This window comes from Silene latifolia, chromosome 3, assembly GCF_048544455.1.
Source record: "Silene latifolia isolate original U9 population chromosome 3, ASM4854445v1, whole genome shotgun sequence".
Classification (NCBI taxonomy): Eukaryota; Viridiplantae; Streptophyta; class Magnoliopsida; order Caryophyllales; family Caryophyllaceae; genus Silene; species Silene latifolia.
Window position 1 is genome coordinate 2,046,014 of NC_133528.1, and position 19,182 is coordinate 2,065,195.

A 19,182-nucleotide genomic window follows, 5' to 3' on the forward strand; every position below is an offset into this window, starting at 1 on the left:
AGATTTTAATCATAACGAGACGAGCTGATTTTGTAAGAGTTACAACTCCAATGGACCTTTAGATGAAAGTAATCCCATTCAGGGAAAAAAGTGATATTCTGATTTCAACTAAAACAATCTTAAACAAAATACATCCAGAGTACAGCAGAAAAGTGAAAACACAATAGAAATAATGGAGTTAAAAGTAGGTGAATCATAAAAACACACACATGAAGCATTCTAGAGAAACCTGCTTTTTTGATTGGAGGAAATAGCCCAAAGCTAGACAGCGACCTTCTCTAGCGCCTACGGCTGTGCTTCTTACTCTTTTTCCGACTTCTCCGAGAATCAGAATCAGAGTCAGAATCAGAACTTGAGTCATATTCAGATGATTCGGACGATGAGCTGTACTTCTTCTTACGGCTTCCCTTTTGCTTCTTACTGCTTTTCCTTTTCCTACTTGTGTCTTCTGACTCAGATGATGAGCTGTCACTGGAAGCACTCTCGTCTGATGAGTAATCCGACCCAGTATCTGACGAGGACCGGCTATCAGAATTGGATTCTGACGTAGATTCGGTATCTGATTGATGTTTCCTTTTATTCCGTTTCCTCTTACTCTTCTTACCCTTTTTCACACCCTTATGCTCTTTCTCCTCCCGTTCCTTCTGCACATCAGGATTTTCCTCGAGGTCATCCTCAGGATAATAAGTAGGTGTCATTTTTTGCCTTAGTTTAGGGTTCTTGAGGAGTTGGGTCCTTGAGGGACGTGGGACATAAACCCTTTCATTCTTGCACTCGTAGGTCCAATGCCCTAACTGGAGACACTTTTGGCATGGAACTCCACTGGAAAGGGCATTGGAACTTCGTTCCTTCTTCACACCCAAATTCACAGGCTTTTCAGTACTCATCATGTACATCTGCCTCTTCAACTCTTTCCTTTCTTGCCATCTGCTAGGCCCCTCTTCTTTCTGCCCATAAGCATTCACATTCCTGGCTGCAGCTGTCGCGGCTCTCTCAGCTTGAGCTCGGCTCATGCCCTTAGTTGCGGCCGACAAGGCTGCAGCCTTAATTCTATCGGCTGCTCCTTTCTCTTCCTTTTTACTCGACATCGATTATTCTGTTTTCTTATCTCACACTGAATCTGTTTCTTGTGCACTCAGATAGCAGGCACTAAACACCCACTTTTCTCAAACCTGCAAAATTATAATAGCAATAATTATATAATTATGAAAAAGGAGCTTCAACGAGATGTTGCAGAGAACATAGCTAACTCTAGCCGCAGCAACTAACACGAAGATTTCATTTACTCAAAAAATGATAACATTCATCAAGCACAAACTACGATAATATTGGCTAAACCTAATCGTAATAGATACGGAGGGTGTCATTTAACAAAAACCAAATTCAACATATAACAATAAGTAAAACAAAATCAAAAATATACTAAGGTCTTCTCCACATATTGAGGGTGTCATAAGATTAAAAATGAAGTGCCCTAACCAATAGGTCGAGATGCGGCACACACGTCCTCCAATCTCATGCCCTAGGCAAGATTAGAAGCTAGGGTTTTAAAAACCTACAAGCATTCTCTAGTAGTCTAGTACACTAGAACCTACAAAAAACCAGATCTACAAATGCATTTTACTACCAATGTTCTATACTAAAACCCTAATGATGGTGAATGAAAGATAGGGAGTGGTGACAGGAGGACGAAGAGGTGGCGGGAAGCTTGTTAATCTTACTCTCATTTGAGGGTAAAACATTACCCTACAGGGAGATCGGTCACTATTAGCCCTTTATTGAATAGTATGTTCATCTCCTTCCCCTTCCCCTATCCACCACCACTACCGCTACTTTCTACTTTTCTTCGTTTTTTATTCCACTACCCCGTAAAAATTAGTTAATTACCTCCAATCCAAGCCAGCCCTAACAAGAATTGTCAACAATCTTCGACAACCTAAAACATTTACCAACTGAACAGAATGCTGCTCCTAACAACCAAATCACACCCGATTGTCTCACCACTATCTCCTACTTTACTTCACTACAACTTGGGAGAGACGGTCTTTCAATAAGTTATTGAGAGACCAGACTTCTTTACCCTTTTATTTGTATTCTGTGACCCTTCTGTTGTTGATCACTTGATCGTAACATAGTAATTTTGTACCTATTTACATAATAAATGTACCCATTTTATCTTTAATCATGATTTGTACCTATTTTATTAGGTTTAGTACCACTTTTTCTTAAAATTGTAAAATAGTCTATTAATAAACTTATTAAGAGACCGTCTCTCAGGAGACCTACTCACTTTACTTTTGTTTTGTTACATTACCCCGTAACGATTACCCCCATCCAAGCATGCCCTAACAAGGACTCCCAACAATCTTAAACAACCTAAACAAATACTAATACTAAGTGAACAGAATGCTTCTCCTATCAACCAAATTACCTCAGAGACCAAAAGGGCTCGGTACGCTTTAGGAAATAGGACAAAATTAAAAAGCTAGGGTTTTAAAAAACCTACAGTATTCTCCAGAACACTAACAATTACTGTACAAGATACCAGATCTACGAACCCTAATTTGTACAGTACTTGGGCAAAAATGTCATAGATTGCTAATCAAGCAAGGGTTCTAACATTACCGCAACAAAAGATGAATCTTTAATCGCAATCATTCAATTAGGGTTGAGTTTCAACTAATTAATCTGCTAATTAAATAAAGATAGTAGAAGAAACAATAGGAAAAATTAGGGGGAAGGGAAAAATCAAAATCAAAATCAAAAAATTGAAGAAATGATTACATACAAGGAGGAATCTGGTGAAGGATCTTCAATCGCAGTGATGGAACTGGGAAAAAATATGAATTGGGGAGGAACTTGAAAGAACAAGAGGTTTATGCATAGTAATAATAGAACAATGTTAGGGTCACCGACTAATATCGGGTCTACGACCCCGTTTGATAATCAGCGGATTACTGTTTGTATTATAGAAAGTATATTTTAACAAAAGTGTGACTAATATTTTTAATTAACAGAATTAGCAAAAAAAATGTTTGGTAAATGGTACTCGTAGATTAACATTAATAGATTGTTAATTTTATGTAAAACGATGTATATTTTTCTTATTTTGAAATATGTTAATCGAGTGAAGTAATTCATTCGTGAAAAAGATATGACCATCAATCTGTATATGGTTGCTTAATCACTGGTCAGGTTTGACCATCATATTAAATTAGTAGAATTAAGAAAACGTGTTTGGAAACTAGCAGATTATATGACAAGTCTAGCATTTTTATGTATGAACTCAATCCCCCTTATACTAAAAGAATAAAAGGTTACTAAAATTTTTCCGCCTAAATGATTTAGTCTATAATTAGACTTCACTATATCATATCTATAAATGGGTCATACTTTCCAAACAATAAATATATCTATTCCGTTTTAAAAAGATATAATATATTTTTCAATTTGCATAGACTATTAAGTATTAATAAGATATTCTGATTTTATCATAAATGAAATTGCACTAATTATACGTAATATTTTACTGTTATTATTTTTAAAACTTAACATGATGGGTACGTACGTATAGTTATTTTAGCAAACATTTTCATTCTAAAAAATTATATTATTCTGTCTTTTGATACAAACTTATGTAGTATTCATGTATATTTTTACTTCTAAAATGAAAAACTTACGGATTATATATTTATTTCTTTCACTTTCACTTAATATATCTATCTTTTCGCCGTACTACGCGAACATTTAAATTTTGGTTATTTTGTTATTTAACAAATACGAAGCACATAAGTATAATTATTACAACGCATATCTTATCTAATTGTATTACTAATGTCATTAGTTTACACTTATATTATACCTTTAGTGGATATAGTGATGCAACTACATTTTTTTTTTGAAATAAAGTGAACAAAATGGTTTCAGTAAAAGAAACAATTTTATTAGGAGTAAACCTGTTGAACCTTCTCTATTCCACCTCTTAATATATTTTTTTTTCAAGTTATAATATTATCCACCTATTGTAATTGAGTTCCTACCTCTAAATATAAAACATTTATAATAGTAAATTTTATAGTTAAATTTCAAATGAAATTAAACCAGTAGTGTAACTGTTAAATTCTCTAATATTTCTGTCTAAAAAACCGCGCATTCGCGCGGGATCTATACTAGTATGCTATTATGCTGTTATTAGCAGCATATCCAAAAACAGTAGATTCCGGCCAATATGCTATATGAATATGCGATTAACCAAACACATGAAATTTGTAGATTGATTGGTCAAACTACTATTTAAGCCGGAATCTACTAATTTCACCTAATATGTTGTTTGCCAAACAACCCCTAATGCGATTTACGGATCCGACATAGTTTTAAAAGAACAACATTATATATCTGATAAATAGTATACGTGAACTCGATATCTAATCAAGCCTGTCTTGTCGCATGCACAAGCGAGGAGAAGCGTCAACCCTCCAATTTTATTTAGCCAATAGCACAATTTCTATAATTTGTTACATTCACAAATTAATATATTCGGTTATTATGTCTAACATGCTAATAACACAAAAATAAATTTACTATCGCGATAAAACTTCCAACCCAATATTAAACCGCGATAAAAAAGACGAATCGAATCAACAAATTCTGAATTAAAAACAAAAAAAATCAAAAATCAAAAATCAAAACATAAATCAAATCAAAATTAAAAAAAAAAAAAAAAAACGAGCTTGTTCAACTTCTTTACTAAAGCAGTCACGAAACGTTCCAACATTTTTACACACTCACTTAAACTTCACTCTATTTCCTAAAATTCCTACATTTATTAACTAAATTTTTCTGGGTTTTTTTGTTGTTCTTCTTGTTCTTGTTTACATCAATCAACAGTACAAGATTAGAATCATTAGATATTATAAATAGATAGATCTCAATCTGACAAAAATAAAAAACCCAGAAAAATAAAATTATGATATTCAGATCCAAAATTAAATGGGCAGCTTTAGGTGGTCTTGTTTTATCAATTCTTTCTTTAGCTGTTCATTTAATTCTTGCTAGATATTCATATGCTGACCTTCTTCAGTATACTCCTGTTCATATTTTCACTGATGATCTTGCTATTTCTGTTGCTGGTACCCCTGTAATTATTCTTTACTCTTTCTTTTTTCTGTTTTTTGATTTGGGTTTCTGTTAATTTTGTTGTTTTCAGGTTAATTTTGGTGGGTTTTTGTTGAATTTTTGTGGGTTTTTGTTAATTTTGTTGTTTTTGGGTTAATTTTGAGCTTAATTGTGATGGGTTTTTGTTGAATTTTTGTGGGTTTTTGTCGATTGATTGATTGATTGATGTTGTGTGTAGGTAGTTGGGTACAAGAGATTATGGGGAAATGTGAGATTTCTTCAGTCTTTGCAACCTTATTCTAATCCAAGAACTTCTTTTCCTGGTAATTTGTTTTTGATTGATTGAATTTGGTGTTTTTTTGGTGTATGTTTAGTCCGGATTCGAGCCGGATAGGACCACTAGGGGGCTAAAGCTCCCCCTCATGAGTTTTAACACTGTTGCATTCCTAGGGCTTGAGCTCGAGACCTCTGGTTAAGCTAGAACAACCCCTTACCCAGTTACCAGTTGGTCTAAGTGCTCATGGGTAGTGTGTGTTTTGTGGTGAGTTGGTTAGTGAATGTGGTTTGCGCAATGGCGGAACTAGGATTTGTAGTCAGGGGGAGGAAACTTTGTGGGGGTGAAATATTAAGGTGTAGTAGAGTAGACTAGAAGAAAAGTTCGGAATTTTTAACTGAAAGCTTCTAACTTTTCATTTAGGACGACGATCATGGATTCATGGCTACCTCCTAGTTCTGCTGTTGGAGGTTTGAGTTTGGAGTTTATGAGTTTTAGATTCTTGGTTCAGCAATGCTGTAGGACGTGTTGGTGAGATAAATGACTTTATTATGTGAAGAATTCTTATTTTGGGTAATTAGTAATGTCCTTTCAATGGTGTTTTATTGTTTCGGCAATGAAGGGGTTCCCATTTTGGGTTTGATGGAAATTCTAGGTTATATTGAGATTGGAGTCATGTTATTTTACATATTTTTTGAGCATTGTTGAAAGAATGGTTTCTTCCTCAGAGGGTTTGAGATTGTCACTTACTCGATGTAAAAGCCGGTGTTAGGATGTCAACAAAAGCTTGGGTAAGATAGTCCTAGATGTGGGGTTTTTTAAGGTTCAAGATGGGGTGAGTTTTTAGGGTTCAAGATTAAAAACTCATTGACCTTGAAAGGTCACCCCATTTTAGCATAGGACCATCTTACCCAACACATGGTTACGTCACTTGTGTGTACTGAAGAATACATAGCCCTATTAGCAATCACGTCGACTAACCGGAGAGGCAACCATATGGACAAATCTGAGTCATGTAATGATGTTTGCATGAGTTTACTTGAGCTACTACAATTTCATCATGTCGTCTATTCAATTACAATACCCTTCATTGCTTTTAACTTTCCTGCTGTAGATCCATCTACTCGGAGCAATGGTTTCATATATGCTAAAATTTTTGGTGGATTCGAGAAGATTAGAAACTCGGTATATGCTCATCAGAAGTTTACCATGTGCTCCTTTGATACTTCTTTCATATCATAATGCTTAGTTTAATTTCATTTCGGCATGTGCTTGCTAGATTGCTGATCTTGTCGCCATTGCTCGAATGTTAAATGCCACTTTGGTCATTCCAGAAATTCAAGAAAGTTTACGTTCAAAAGGCATCAGGTTCGGTTTGTCTCTCAATGATTCAGTGTTTCTTGTAGAAATCTGTGGGTGCAGTATGAAGGGGGGCAAGTTAGTAATATATTTTCTTGCTACATGTTCCAGCTCAAGTTATACTAGTTTTTCATATTTGTACAACGAGGAGCAGTTCGTGGCAGCTTTAAAAAATGATGTTATCATTGTGAAAACCTTGCCTTCTAAGTTGAAGGAAGCTCGAAAGCAGAAGCAGTTTCCAACATTTAAGCCTTCACGTTCAGCTTCCCCGAGTTACTACATTGATGAAGTTTTACCAGCTCTGAGAGAAGCAAAGGCTGTTGGTTTAGTTATCTCCGATGGAGGTTGTTTGCAGGTATTAATCCGTTCTTTCTCCAATATTTCATTAGTAGGCTCTTTTAAAGCATGTCCAACACTTCAATTTTTGTAAAAATTCCGACGGCTAGTGCGCCAGTAGCCTCTGCGAGCTGACGTATTAGCAATATTAATCTTTAGGCACTGGTCAATTTTCTATCCCTATTGTAGGCTTCTCCAGTTGATGGCAAGCATCATAGCCTGTGATTAGGTCTAACTTTTTTTCCCTCTTGTTGAGTGTCTTAGTGTTATGATGTGGTTTTGAGTTGTTGAGGAGACTAATACGACCTTCGATAAAACGTTTATCGAAGGTCCTGTCATCATATGGTTTGCAGGGTGGTTTACCTGACTACACCATTACTTTCATAGTCTGGCATGAAGATAAGTGATTTTAAAGGGATCCTTGAGCGTGTTTGTGTACTCTTATACAAACATTTGTATTATTAGTTGGTTATGTTTAAGACCATTATATGCATACAACTAAGCCATCAAGGCATTTATATAATATGGTGTACAACATTACTATAATCCCTTTTATGCATGCGACAGTCTTATATGAGTTTATGCAGCGGTCTTACATGAGTATTTAACTATTATCATTATATACTTTCTCCTTTTTTCTTTATCCTAAAAGTGGTTAAAGCTATAGACTAGAATAAACTGTTAAGTACGAAAGAACCAATATGACAATTGACAAATAGCGTATCAGATAATGCATGGCTGCATAGAAGAAAAGAAGACTTGCCGTTTGCAAACTTTGCATGTTCTGGATATGCATAAGCAATTTCTGGTGGCCATGGGTTATTTAACAATTAAGAGGATATGGGCTTGACACAATAATTTGATAGTTAAGTACGTACGGAGTACAATGTAATATATTTGCCTGTTGTTCTTCTTCCAGGCTACGCTCTCTCCTAGCTTGGCAGAGTACCAGCGGCTTAGGTGTAGGGTTGCCTATCACGGACTTCGTTTTCGCGAGGAAATTTTGGCACTTGGGCATGAAGTTGTGAAAAGGTAAATGCATAATTTATCTTCTAAGACACTGTTGGCATGAAGTATTGAACTAAATAAGTTGATTAGATAATAATAAACGTTTTCTCATGTAGAGTAATAATCACTAGCTTAGTTTCTTGCATAATTGGAACGAGTTGGATAATGTGTTGCTTAGGATGGAGAAAATTTTGTTCGCCAACTGTATTGCTTGAAATCTCTTACTTTGCTTCTCAATTTTGACGCTTATTTTGTTCAATTAGCATACTATTTGAATTTTCTGTCGTTTTGGTGTCAGCCAATGAGTGGTTTGTAAATAAAAGATGTTAGGAATTATTATTTTTCTTTTTGTTATTGTTAACAATATTTTAGGTTGATTATCTGAATCTGAATTGCATTTTTTTAATCCAGATTACGTGCTTCTGGTCAACCATACCTTGCTTATCATCCAGGGCTTGTGAGGGATACCTTAGCATATCATGGTTGTGCAGAGCTTTTTCAGGTTTATTTCTGACTTTTCATCCCCTTTGTTATCTTTTATTATTTGTCTTATTTCTAGTTTTTCAATCCCCACCTTGACTTTTGTACTATGTTAGAATCTGGTACAGGTGTCAGACACAGGTTCATATCCAAGAGTCGGGCTCGACTCGACTCATTTACTTAAACATGGAGACTGTTTCCTAAAATGAAAATGCGGGTTTGAAACAAACAGGCTAGATATTATAGTTATTTAAGTGAAATATAGGGTTGTTAAAACAAAAGGTTTAAGCTGTTTTACTAGTTGTGGCTGATAGTGTTTGTCGAAATGATGGCATGTAAAAGCGTATTTGTCCATGGTCCTGGCACTTTCGTCCAGCTCCTTTTAAGTGTCTGTCAGCATAATGTTTAATGATGGTTTGGTTCTTGGAAATTCATATTGCTTTCTCTGTTTTTTTTTTTTGCTTAGTTTTTTTTTTTTTTTTTTTTTTGTAATGTTCTTAAAACATAGATGAATAATTGCACATATCCTGAAAGGAACAAACAATTTTTCTTACACGTTTTTTTTTTAATTATCAGGATGTTCACTCTGAACTCATACAGTATAAAAGAGCACAGATAATTAAGCAACGTATCATTCGGGAAGAATTGAATGTTGATTCACATCTACGGAAGATAAATGGTTCATGTCCCCTTATGCCTGAAGAGGTAACACTTTCTTTGTTCATATTCATGTCTCTTGACATCCTGAACTGTATAAAACAACAATATCACCCTAGTGCCTCAATGTCTCCGCTTATTGCAAGGTAGAGATGGTAGTTGAACATATGCAACCTTATCCCTTTGTTTTCCAACCACATAGGCCATATCTGCATTACCCCATGATGAAAAGTGCTTCGTAATACGAATTAGTCTCTTCACAATATAAGAAGAATAGGGAGTTCAGTAAGCCATTTTGCTTTATTCCATCATATTCCAAAACCGATGGAGTATTGAATACAACAATATTACTCACTACTCTTTCTACGGGGTCTAAGTTAGTCTATTTATTGTGTTATGTCTCTGTCGGTCTTTTATTGCTTCTGACTGAATTACTATCCATCATGATGAATATCTTAAGGATGTATTTTAACGGAAAGGGAATGGGGGACGATTGGGGAACCCACGTAGGACATTCAGAATACTTTGATGTTAATGAGAGTAGATCATCGGAGTTCATTTTAGGTCTCTACCACTGTGATTTAGAAATGACTTTAAATTTATGCCAAGTACAGTGGGTTGATCAAATGAATACATTCTATGCAACTCCCCTGTGGCCTCACATTATTACTGAAGCGTGAAAAAAAAGTACTTCATAGTTCATGTCCCTTCAGTTAATTCTCTATCGTCCTCACCATCGCCATAGCTCCTTCCTGCTTGGGCCCCATTATGTACTTTTGATCATTTTATCCAAGAGATCTGGTGAAAAAATAACGTACTCTGAACCGATGCCTACTTGTTCCACTTGAATTTGCGAGTGATGGTGGAACATAATTGTTCTTCTTGTATCATTGTCTGTAGTTTAAAAAAGCGTGCCTCGAGTGCGCCTAAGGCGTGCCTTGGTTAGAGGCAGTAGCCAAAATGCCTGGGTACTTTTTAGGTGCGCCTTTCTCCATCCAGCTTGTCTTGTTTGTTTAACAAAAGGGCCCGTAAGGCAACCCTGCTATGGATTGCAAACTCATTGTCTTATGTATTCTGTCACCAAAACTCTATGTACCCTTAAACTCTTATATAGGTATAAAACTTTCTCCCTCGCTTTTCTTTGGCTGTCAATGACAATCTCAACTATGACGACAGTCTTTAGTACCAATATCCTATTTTGGTTATATATATTCGAACATCAATTTAGTTGTACTTCATACTTCTATTCTTCAATTTTACATCAATATTTTAGTTTTTTTTGTCATTCACCAGGTTGGTCTGCTGCTTCGAGCTATGGGTTACCCACCACAAACAAGGATATACTTGGCAGGTTCTGAAATCTTTGGTGGTCAAAGAGTGCTGATCCCTTTACGTGCCATGTACACTAACTTGGTAGACCAGACCTCATTGTGCACCAAGCAAGAGTTGTTGCACCTGCGGGGCCCAGAAAATCTTCTTGCGGATAATACGGTTGAACCACCTCCTTCTAAAAATGCAAAGCAGTTGAAAGAGGAGTGGGATCAGGCCGGTCCTCGTCCTCGGCCCCTTCCACCTCCTCCCGGCCGACCTTTTTATCATCATGAGAAGGAGGGCTGGTATGGTTGGATTGCGGAGAAGGATGTAGAACCAGAGCCTTCGTCAATGGACTTGAGAAAGAAGGCACATAGACTCTTGTGGTCAGCTCTTGATTATATAGTGTCGGTAGAAGCAGATGCATTTTTTCCCGGCTTCCATAATGATGGTAGTGGATGGCCGGATTTCTCAAGTTTAGTTATGGGACACCGGCTCTATGAGATGGCATCCTTAAGAACATATCGACCAGATAGGTATGGAGTACTTTTTATTTACTACTGTTTTCTAATGGGGTTACTTTATAGCTGCATTCTTGTTCGTGATTCACTTCCTTTTGCTTGGGGAGCTAGGGCTGTCTCAACGATTTAAGGGGACCGTTTATAGAAGTTCCAAGTTAGGCCCTCCAAATAAAATTTTAAATATTCAACTAAAAAATACGTAGGAAATTCAAATCCGCTCTTCTCCTCACTGGAATATATGACAACCCTTCATATTATTGAACACCCTGTTAGACGGTCCTGTCGCTGGCCTTTGTTCCCCAGCTGTCTCTGAATATATCCAACATATATGAGTTGAGTTTCTACTCCGTCTAGAAAATTTCTGTATACCCCTTGTCATACCTAGGTAGGTCATTCCTTTTTTTTTTTCCAAATTTCTGTATAACATGGACCTAATTTTTGTTATGTGAGATATTTTTTTTTTACCGAATTTAAACATCTAATACATGGACCTAATTTATGTCAATCAGAAAATATCTGGCAGAAATGTTCAACAGTAGCAGTGATAATCTTTACCATCCGAAACGCAGTTGGATACTGTCAGTAAGAGAACACTTAAACAAGAGTGTTGGTGAGGAGGGTCTTTTAAGGGAACTTCGCTCGTCAAAACCGACAGCACTCCTCTCTCACCCAGTTCCAGAATGCTCTTGCCAAACATCCAACTCCGACGTGGTTCTCGCTTCTGTTTATGGAAATGTAGTAGAGTGCCCTAGCTGGATGGAGAAAGGCATCAGTTTACAAGATCCGATTTCTGGTCAGAACGACTCACAAGAAGACGAGTTGATATTAGATAGGCAGCTGGAACCTGATGAAGACGGTTCAACCCAGACGAAACCATCAATTGAGGTGGACGAAGAAATGGACCCTGATGACTAATCACAGTTCACCAGATTTGGTTTATTCTTCCTCGTGTTCTCGGACTTTTTCAGACCCCAAGAACCACACTTTCAGGCGGTGCCAAGTTGGACGGTAATCCCACCCTTACTCTGCGGATATCCATCCACCCAAAATTATATGGGGGATATGGATATGATGAATTTTCATGTAAATTTAGGGTGGGATATAGAGGTAGATGAATAGAGGGTGGAATATGGATGATAGCCTCGTCACCCATTTACCACCCCGCGGATATCCACCCTAAATCAATCAATTAGATTTTGACTCATTTGTTTATTAAATTGGAATGATTTTTGTATATTCATTACCGGAATTTGAAAAATAACAACTGTAATATTCCAATTTACGCATGATTATTTAGGCGTTTTTACCCGCTGTTCATTCTTTTTAATCCGTCCTTACACTTTCTTTCTTACTAGCTTTATCGCTACCCCTCTATATTATAATTTTCAACGATTAGTAACTAAATTGAAACCCTGTTCGAGTTTATGATTTTTAAATCTCGGAAAATAATTAATGAATAATAACTAAGAAAAGTTCAAAGTTTACTTATTGACTTGGTCCTTCCTAATTTATTTGTTTTAGTAGCTAGATTCCATAACATGTCAACCTGCAACACATCCCCACATCATTCATTATGTCATACTAATCCCACTAGGTCTTCCTTTTAAGACGGTCAGATCCGTCTTAAGTTTAAAACTGGTCAAATATTACTCCATCTATCTAAATCGGACAAGTTTATTGTCATTTATTTATTTACTAGGCTGTATACTTTTTGTGTATCTATTATCTATCTATTTGGCCTGTTTCAGGCTTAAGACGGATATGCTCGTCTTAAACAAGAATTTGTGTACAAAACAATGCATATAAATCCAAAATCAGAAATTATTCACAAATACAACCAAGTCTTTGAACCAAGAAAGTCAAGAAAAATGGATGGAGTTCAAATGGTGTTAGCAAAGGAGTATGGTTATGTTGTTTTGGTGTTGGTTTTGTATTGTTTCTTAAACTTTTGGATGATGTATCGGGTCGGCAAAGCCCGGAAAAAGTATTTTCCTTTCACTCATTATCTCTTGTTCATCATAAAAATTTGAGTTTATGTACTTATATCTTGATTAATTTTAGGTCAACCTTTTTGGGTCGTGTTTATATTTCTTGTTTTAGATGATAATATAGACGTAACTAGACCTGGCAAACAGATCGGGTCGTGTCGAGTTCGTGTTCGTGTCACATGTAAATGGGTCACGAACCCTTCAACCCAAACCCGACCCAATTAAATTTCGTGTCGTGTTCGTGTCGACCCACTTACATAAATGGGTCATCAAGCCTCAACCCTAACCCGTTAATTTCGTGTCGGGTTCGTGTCGTGTTTTCGTGTTTTGTCTATATTTGGAAAGTGTAAGTATATTTATGCGATGGAAAATCAAGAAAAATTATGATTAATTTAGTAAATAGGTCATTCGTGTCGGGTTCGTGTTTAGAGAGCTCAACCCAAACCCAACCCAATTAAATCTCGTGTCGTGTTCGTGTCGACCCACTTACATAAATGGGTCATTAAGGCTCAACCCAAACCCATTAACTTCGTGTCGGGTTCGTGTCGTGTTTTCGTGTCGTGTCATTGTTTGCCGCCTCTAGACGTAACTACTGAAATAAGACCGTTGTATACCTGTATGAACTTTATTTATCGTGCATTCTTATAGAAGAACAGCTGAAATACAGAATGCATACTCGTAATAAGACTGAAACTCGTAAATTTTGATCTCCATGACTCCATTGTATCGGAAATTTGTTGGGTTATGATTTTATGTTTTTTCGGAAAATTGTGGAATCAGGTATAAGGTTTATTATCCAACCCTTTATGCTGTAGAATCTGAGAACAAGGATGCCAATCTCTTCAACTGTGTTCAGGTTCTTATACTATTTAATATAAATATTCGTGTAATAATCGTCTATAAAGATGTAAACGAGAACTATTGACTAGAACGGAGGGAGTAACTGATTTTGGCGAATGCTGCAGAGAGGACATCAGAATTCACTGGAATATATGCCAGTGTTTTTCATTCTACTGATATTAGGTGGAATTAAGCATCCTTCTATCAGTGCTGGTCTTGGCTTTGCTTACATCGTCACTCGTTTCTTCTACTTCACCGGTTACTCAAGTGGGGAACCCCAGAAACGTCTCTCCATCGGGTATAATTATGTTTCCGTTCCCTTCTGATCTTTTTTTTTTCTACTGAGAAATACTTTTTTTTTTGTTTCAGTCATTTGTTTACCTTTTATATTTTTTTTTTGACGAGTATTTTAATCAAAGGTAAACAAATGATTGAGACTGAGGGAGTATATTTTTTTGAATCTGGCATATAAATTTATGAACGACTCGTGTGTTCTTCTGTCCTTGCAGGAAATATGGTTTTGTTGCTCTATCTGGTCTTCTGTTCTGCACAATTTCTTTCGGAATTCATCTTATCATTACATGAGACGGTCTGACATGTGAGACAAACCCAAAAAAATGTACTTGTATTGTATCTTCATTTCCTGTTGTACTTCTGTATCTGATATTTCGCCCTGTCGATGATGCTACTGAATTTTGCTTAATCATCTGGATCCGTCTTTAATTAAGACCTCAATATTTATCAAGTGACGATAATTGAACTAGTTTTATTAAAATTGCGTTGATAGACTTACAAAAAGGATTGTATTTCAGATTCTTGATAAAATGTCGTTCAGGACGTTTGTTACATTGTTGTAGTACTCGGATACTTGCGCCACATTCTTGTCTCTTGCAGCATAATCCAACTGTTACTCAGACAAGTCTAAGTGAGTAAACTTTGAAAAATTCATTTCGGTGCATAAAATAAAGTTGTCGACTGTCGACTGTCGTACTGTCGTACCTTAGAAACATTGTTGAATAAATCAGAGTAGAGTTTCCTGAGAAACGGTCTGAGACTCCCATCTTTGCTTTGAATAATAGTGTAGATATCCTGTTTAAGATACCCAGCGTATCGCCTTAGTTCTCGTTGTGCTTCTCTCCAGTCTTCCGCCTCTAAGAGGAACTTGACATCTAACAAAGCTCGGGAATGATCTCGGATCATGACCTCAGCTTCTTCAGCTGTTTGATCAGGGACTGTCATCCTGAACTCGAATGCACTCGCATTTGTATTACTTGTAGCTGTTAATACTAGTGAGGATATTAGTGTTATGGACCCCACTCGTCTACTGATACAAGGCTGAATCTTAATGGCATTTGGTTTGACAGTTTCAGACGTCGATGAGCATGTGCAGCGTAAATTATGCCTGCTGCACGAGACTGATGAAGCAAATGCCATACTGCAGGAATGACTATCTACTGTTCTTGTTTGTTCATGTTTGCTTCATTCTGTAATAAAAATAAGAACATTATAAAATTAAACAACTTTCGCTAATTCAGAGTTACAGAATCGAGGAAAATATAACTTTCTAGACGCTTTTAATTCCTATAATGAACCAAACGACCATATACTCTTCTCGATAAATGGATGGATTAGGCCAACTGGGTTGGTCTGAGACTATTTTAAAATCGTCTCATATGAGAATTTATGGTAAGGAAATGAACCAGACGACCGCGTACAGTTAGTCTCTGGCCAACAATCTAGCATACAACAACAACAACATTACCCCAGTGCCTTAATGGGTCCCACAATCGGGTAGGAGGGGTGGGGGAGGCTGTTTCCGAATTACCCCAGAATGAAAATTGTGTCGAGAATTGCATAAACTGACTGCCAACAATATAAGTGAAGTAGGAACAAAAATGTTTAACTAAGAATAAATTTGAAGCAAAAAATGAGGGAGGTAAAGTGGGATAAAATGTACTTACAAGCAGTAGTAATATTGAGATAAAGAGGTCTAGCTTCAATGGATAACAGACGACCATATAAAATGAAACAAACAAACGAAAAGAAAACGTTCTCTAGAGGCATTAGCCCCCACACCACTCACAAAATTTGGCTAGACCGGGCAAATGGGTCTTTAATGTCGGGTTTGGTTAGGGTCATTTTCGGGTCAATAATTATTGGATCATTTTCAAGTCAGGCCGTTTTGGGCCATTTCAAGTTTGTGAGGTCATTTCGATTTGGGTCACATTGGGATGAATTCGGGTCACACTTTTCGAGTCATTTTTAGGTCTCGAGTGAAGCTTATTGAGTCAAGTCATGAGGATCCAGCCTCGGACGAAAATAGGATAATCGTGAACATGGGATTAGTACTTGTTTTTTGGGGATGAAATATAATTGGGTAACTCCTAATGCGACTCGAGGTACGGCTGAGCAAAATTATACGATACGGTTTTATTATACGTATCCGATACGCTATATGAATTTCATTATACGGATTTCCGGATATCCGATACGAATTTCCGGATATCTGATACGGTTCTTTAAAAACCGTATCGGATAAGGATCGGCAAAATATGAAACCGGATATAGGTATCCGATACAGTTGCCTTTTTTCTAGAATAAAATATTAAAATATATACATAAATCACAAAATATCCAATATATTGGTTATTAAACCTTATTAGTATTAAAATTTATAAGTTATTTACTCTTATAATTTTTTAAAACACTTTTAAGTTACCAAAAAAATCAACAATCACACATAAAAAAGAAAAAAAATATATTAAATTACATAGGTGAGGCTGAAAACCGGATACCGGATGTACGGTTTCCGGATATACGGAAAAACCGTATCGGATAAGGATACTAAAAAAGGAGATTTAAAAAACCGGATATCCGATACGGTTTCCAACAGATATCCGGTTTTGCTCACTCCTAACTCGAGGCATGTGGTAGAAAAACCGGTAGAGATCTCCTGAATGGCTCAGATTAGAGTGTGTATAATACACGGTTTTCAGGAATCCAGAATCCGGGAAAAAAAACGTCCGTAAATCACCCGGATAGTTTCTCAGGTCAGATAAAGGGTCACACTAATTTCGAAATGAATTAGAAGACACTTGAGGGTGCCGGTATGCAATATAACAAATACATTGCTACATGAGTTAACCTATTCGATCTCAAGTCGGTAGAGAAAAAGAAAAAGGGTCCCGAAACAAATACGTCCGTAAATTACCTGGATGGTTTCTCGGATTAGATAAAGCGGCCATATAAATTTTGAAAAGCAAGAGAGGACATTTAAGGGTACCGGCATGCGATAAACCAGCCCAAGGCAAAACTCGGATAGTCTTGAACAATAGATTAATATTTGTTATATGGAGTTGAGATCGAATAGGTTTACTCCCGTAGCAATCTCTGACTCGTGGTAAGAAAACCGGAAGAAAAAGAAACGAGACCCGGTTCGACCTCCCGAACAGCTCAAATTGAAGACACGGTTTTCGGGATTTCATGGTTCTTGAACAAAATCTTCCGCAAATCACGCGGACAGTTTCTCGAGTCAGACAAAGCAGACACATAAATTTTGAGGAACAAGAGAGGACGTTTAAGGGTGCCTCAATACGATAAACCAGCCTCGGAAGTAGAAAAACCGGTAGGAAAAGAAACATGACCCGGTACGACCTTCAAACGGCTCAAATTTATAAGGGTATAATACACGGTTTTCGGGATTTCAGGGTCTCGAAACAAAAATGTCTATAAATCATACGGATGTTCCTCGAGTCAGATAAAGAACACGCAAATCTTGAGAAGCAACAAAGGACATTTGAGGGTGGAGGTACGCGATAAACGAGTATCGGACCAAAATCACATACTCTTTATAAATAGATGAATACTTCTTATTTAGGGTTGAAAATTGGATATGGTAACTCATGAAGGGACCCTTAACACGTGGTAGAAAACTGGGAGGAAAATAAACATGGCCCGGTACGACCTCCCAAAGGACCCAAACGGCTCAATTTAAATTGTATAATACACGGTTTTCGAGATTTCAGGGTTCTGGAACAAAAATGTCCGTAAATCATACAGACGGTTCCTCGGATCAGATAAAGAAGCCAGACAAATTTTGAGAAACAACAGAGGACATTTGAGGGTGAAGGAACGCGATAAACGAGTATCAGACGAAAATCAAATACTCCTCAAAAATAAATGATTACTTCTTATCTAAGGCTGAAAATCGAATACGGTAACTCACGAAACGACCCTCGACACGTGATAGAAAAATTGGGAGGAAAATAATTATGACCCGGTACGACCTCCCAAACGGCTCAAATTATGTGTATAGTACACGGTTTTCGGGATTTCAAGGTTCCAGACAAAAATATTTGTAAATCATACAGACGGTTTCTCGGGTCAAATAAAGCAGCCACACAAATTTTCAAAGGACATTTGAGGAGAAAGGTACACGATAAACGAGTATCGGACGGAAATCAGATACGCCTGAAAAATAAATGAATACTTCTATTTAGGGCTAGAAATCCATTACAATAACTCATGAAGCGACCTAAGAAAGGTGGTAGAAAAACTGGAAGGAAATGAAACATGACCCGGTACGACCTTTAAACGGCTCAAATTTAAGTGTACAATAGTATAATATACGATTTTTGGGATATTAGGGTTCCGGAACAAAAATGTTCGTAAATCATACAAACGGTTCCTCGGGTCTGATAAAGCAGTCACACAAATTTTGAGAAGCAACACAGAATATTTGAGGGTGAAGGTACGCGATAAACGAGTACCGGACGAAAATCAGATACTCTTTAAAAATAGATAAATACGAAGTACTTCTTATTTAGGGCTGAAAATTGAATACAATAACTCACGAAGCGACCCAACACATGTGCTAGAAAAACTGGGAGGAAAAAAATGACCCGGTACGACCTTCGAACGGCTCAAATTTAAGTGTATAATACAAGGTTTTCGGGATTTCAGGGTCCCGAAACAAAAAGGTCTGTAAATCACACGGCCGGTTCCTCGGGTCAGATAAACCAGCTACAAAAATATTGAGAATCAACAAAGGACATTTAAGGATGAAGGTACGCGATAAACGAGTATCGGACGAAAATCACAGACTCCATAAAAATAAATGAATACTTCTTATTTTGGTCTAAAAATCAAATACGGTAACTCATGAAGCAACCGTTGACACGTGGTGAAAAACTGGGAGGAAAATAAACATGACCCGGGTCTCGGTACGACCTCCCAAACTGCTCAAATTTAAGTGTATAATACACGTTTTTCGGGATTTCAGGGTTCCGGAAAA

At 36.9% G+C, this 19,182-nt stretch overlaps 4 protein-coding genes across 5 annotated transcripts; 2 read left to right on the forward strand and 2 right to left on the reverse strand.

The window, feature by feature from the left end:
* Nucleotides 1-28: 28 nt before the first annotated feature.
* LOC141646695 (uncharacterized) lies at nt 29-2,937 on the reverse strand. The gene is made up of 2 exons (XM_074454601.1): nt 2,789-2,937; nt 29-1,172 (listed from the first exon to the last, which is right to left on the reverse strand). The coding sequence occupies exon 2, from the start codon at nt 1,086-1,088 to the stop codon at nt 279-281; it is 810 nt and encodes a 269-aa protein (XP_074310702.1). The 5' UTR covers nt 1,089-1,172; nt 2,789-2,937; the 3' UTR covers nt 29-278.
* A 1,778-nt stretch (nt 2,938-4,715) lies between these two features.
* LOC141646696 (protein EMBRYO SAC DEVELOPMENT ARREST 30) lies at nt 4,716-12,388 on the forward strand. The gene is made up of 10 exons (XM_074454602.1): nt 4,716-5,137; nt 5,354-5,438; nt 6,504-6,574; nt 6,669-6,757; nt 6,860-7,103; nt 8,004-8,116; nt 8,504-8,594; nt 9,149-9,277; nt 10,523-11,076; nt 11,571-12,388. Exons 1-10 carry the CDS (start codon nt 4,967-4,969, stop codon nt 11,974-11,976), a joined length of 1,953 nt encoding a protein of 650 aa, XP_074310703.1. The 5' UTR covers nt 4,716-4,966; the 3' UTR covers nt 11,977-12,388.
* A 380-nt stretch (nt 12,389-12,768) lies between these two features.
* On the forward strand, nt 12,769-14,631 carry LOC141646679 (uncharacterized). The gene is made up of 4 exons (XM_074454579.1): nt 12,769-13,045; nt 13,830-13,905; nt 14,015-14,187; nt 14,399-14,631. The coding sequence occupies exons 1-4, from the start codon at nt 12,858-12,860 to the stop codon at nt 14,472-14,474; spliced, it is 513 nt and encodes a 170-aa protein (XP_074310680.1). The 5' UTR covers nt 12,769-12,857; the 3' UTR covers nt 14,475-14,631.
* LOC141646678 (psbQ-like protein 3, chloroplastic) lies at nt 14,625-15,955 on the reverse strand. Of its 2 annotated transcripts, none has more exons than XM_074454577.1 (3): nt 15,851-15,955; nt 14,889-15,373; nt 14,625-14,793 (listed from the first exon to the last, which is right to left on the reverse strand). In XM_074454577.1, exons 2-3 carry the CDS (start codon nt 15,321-15,323, stop codon nt 14,698-14,700), a joined length of 531 nt encoding a protein of 176 aa, XP_074310678.1. In that variant the 5' UTR covers nt 15,324-15,373; nt 15,851-15,955; the 3' UTR covers nt 14,625-14,697. The 2 variants fall into 2 exon arrangements, with proteins under 2 accessions (XP_074310678.1, XP_074310679.1); XM_074454578.1 differs by lacking the exon at nt 15,851-15,955 and adding an exon at nt 15,652-15,836.
* Between the last annotated feature and the right edge of the window lie 3,227 nt (nt 15,956-19,182).

What these genes read in the sequence shown, in the direction of transcription:
- LOC141646695 (XM_074454601.1), bottom strand. Translation starts at nt 1,088, where the DNA reads ATGTCGAGTAAAAAGGAAGAGAAAGGAGCAGCCGATAGAATTAAGGCT.
- LOC141646696 (XM_074454602.1), top strand. Translation starts at nt 4,967, where the DNA reads ATGATATTCAGATCCAAAATTAAATGGGCAGCTTTAGGTGGTCTTGTT. An exon ending in TTTCTGTTGCTGGTACCCCT is followed by an intron (nt 5,138 to 5,353) that starts GTAATTATTCTT and finishes TGTTGTGTGTAG; the next exon opens with GTAGTTGGGTACAAGAGATT. An exon ending in GTTGTGCAGAGCTTTTTCAG is followed by an intron (nt 8,595 to 9,148) that starts GTTTATTTCTGA and finishes TTTAATTATCAG; the next exon opens with GATGTTCACTCTGAACTCAT.
- LOC141646679 (XM_074454579.1), top strand. Translation starts at nt 12,858, where the DNA reads ATGCATATAAATCCAAAATCAGAAATTATTCACAAATACAACCAAGTC. An exon ending in GTCGGCAAAGCCCGGAAAAA is followed by an intron (nt 13,046 to 13,829) that starts GTATTTTCCTTT and finishes TTGTGGAATCAG; the next exon opens with GTATAAGGTTTATTATCCAA. An exon ending in ATCTCTTCAACTGTGTTCAG is followed by an intron (nt 13,906 to 14,014) that starts GTTCTTATACTA and finishes CGAATGCTGCAG; the next exon opens with AGAGGACATCAGAATTCACT.
- LOC141646678 (XM_074454577.1), bottom strand. Translation starts at nt 15,323, where the DNA reads ATGGCATTTGCTTCATCAGTCTCGTGCAGCAGGCATAATTTACGCTGC. An exon ending in TATTCAACAATGTTTCTAAG is followed by an intron (nt 14,794 to 14,888) that starts GTACGACAGTAC and finishes TCTGAGTAACAG; the next exon opens with TTGGATTATGCTGCAAGAGA.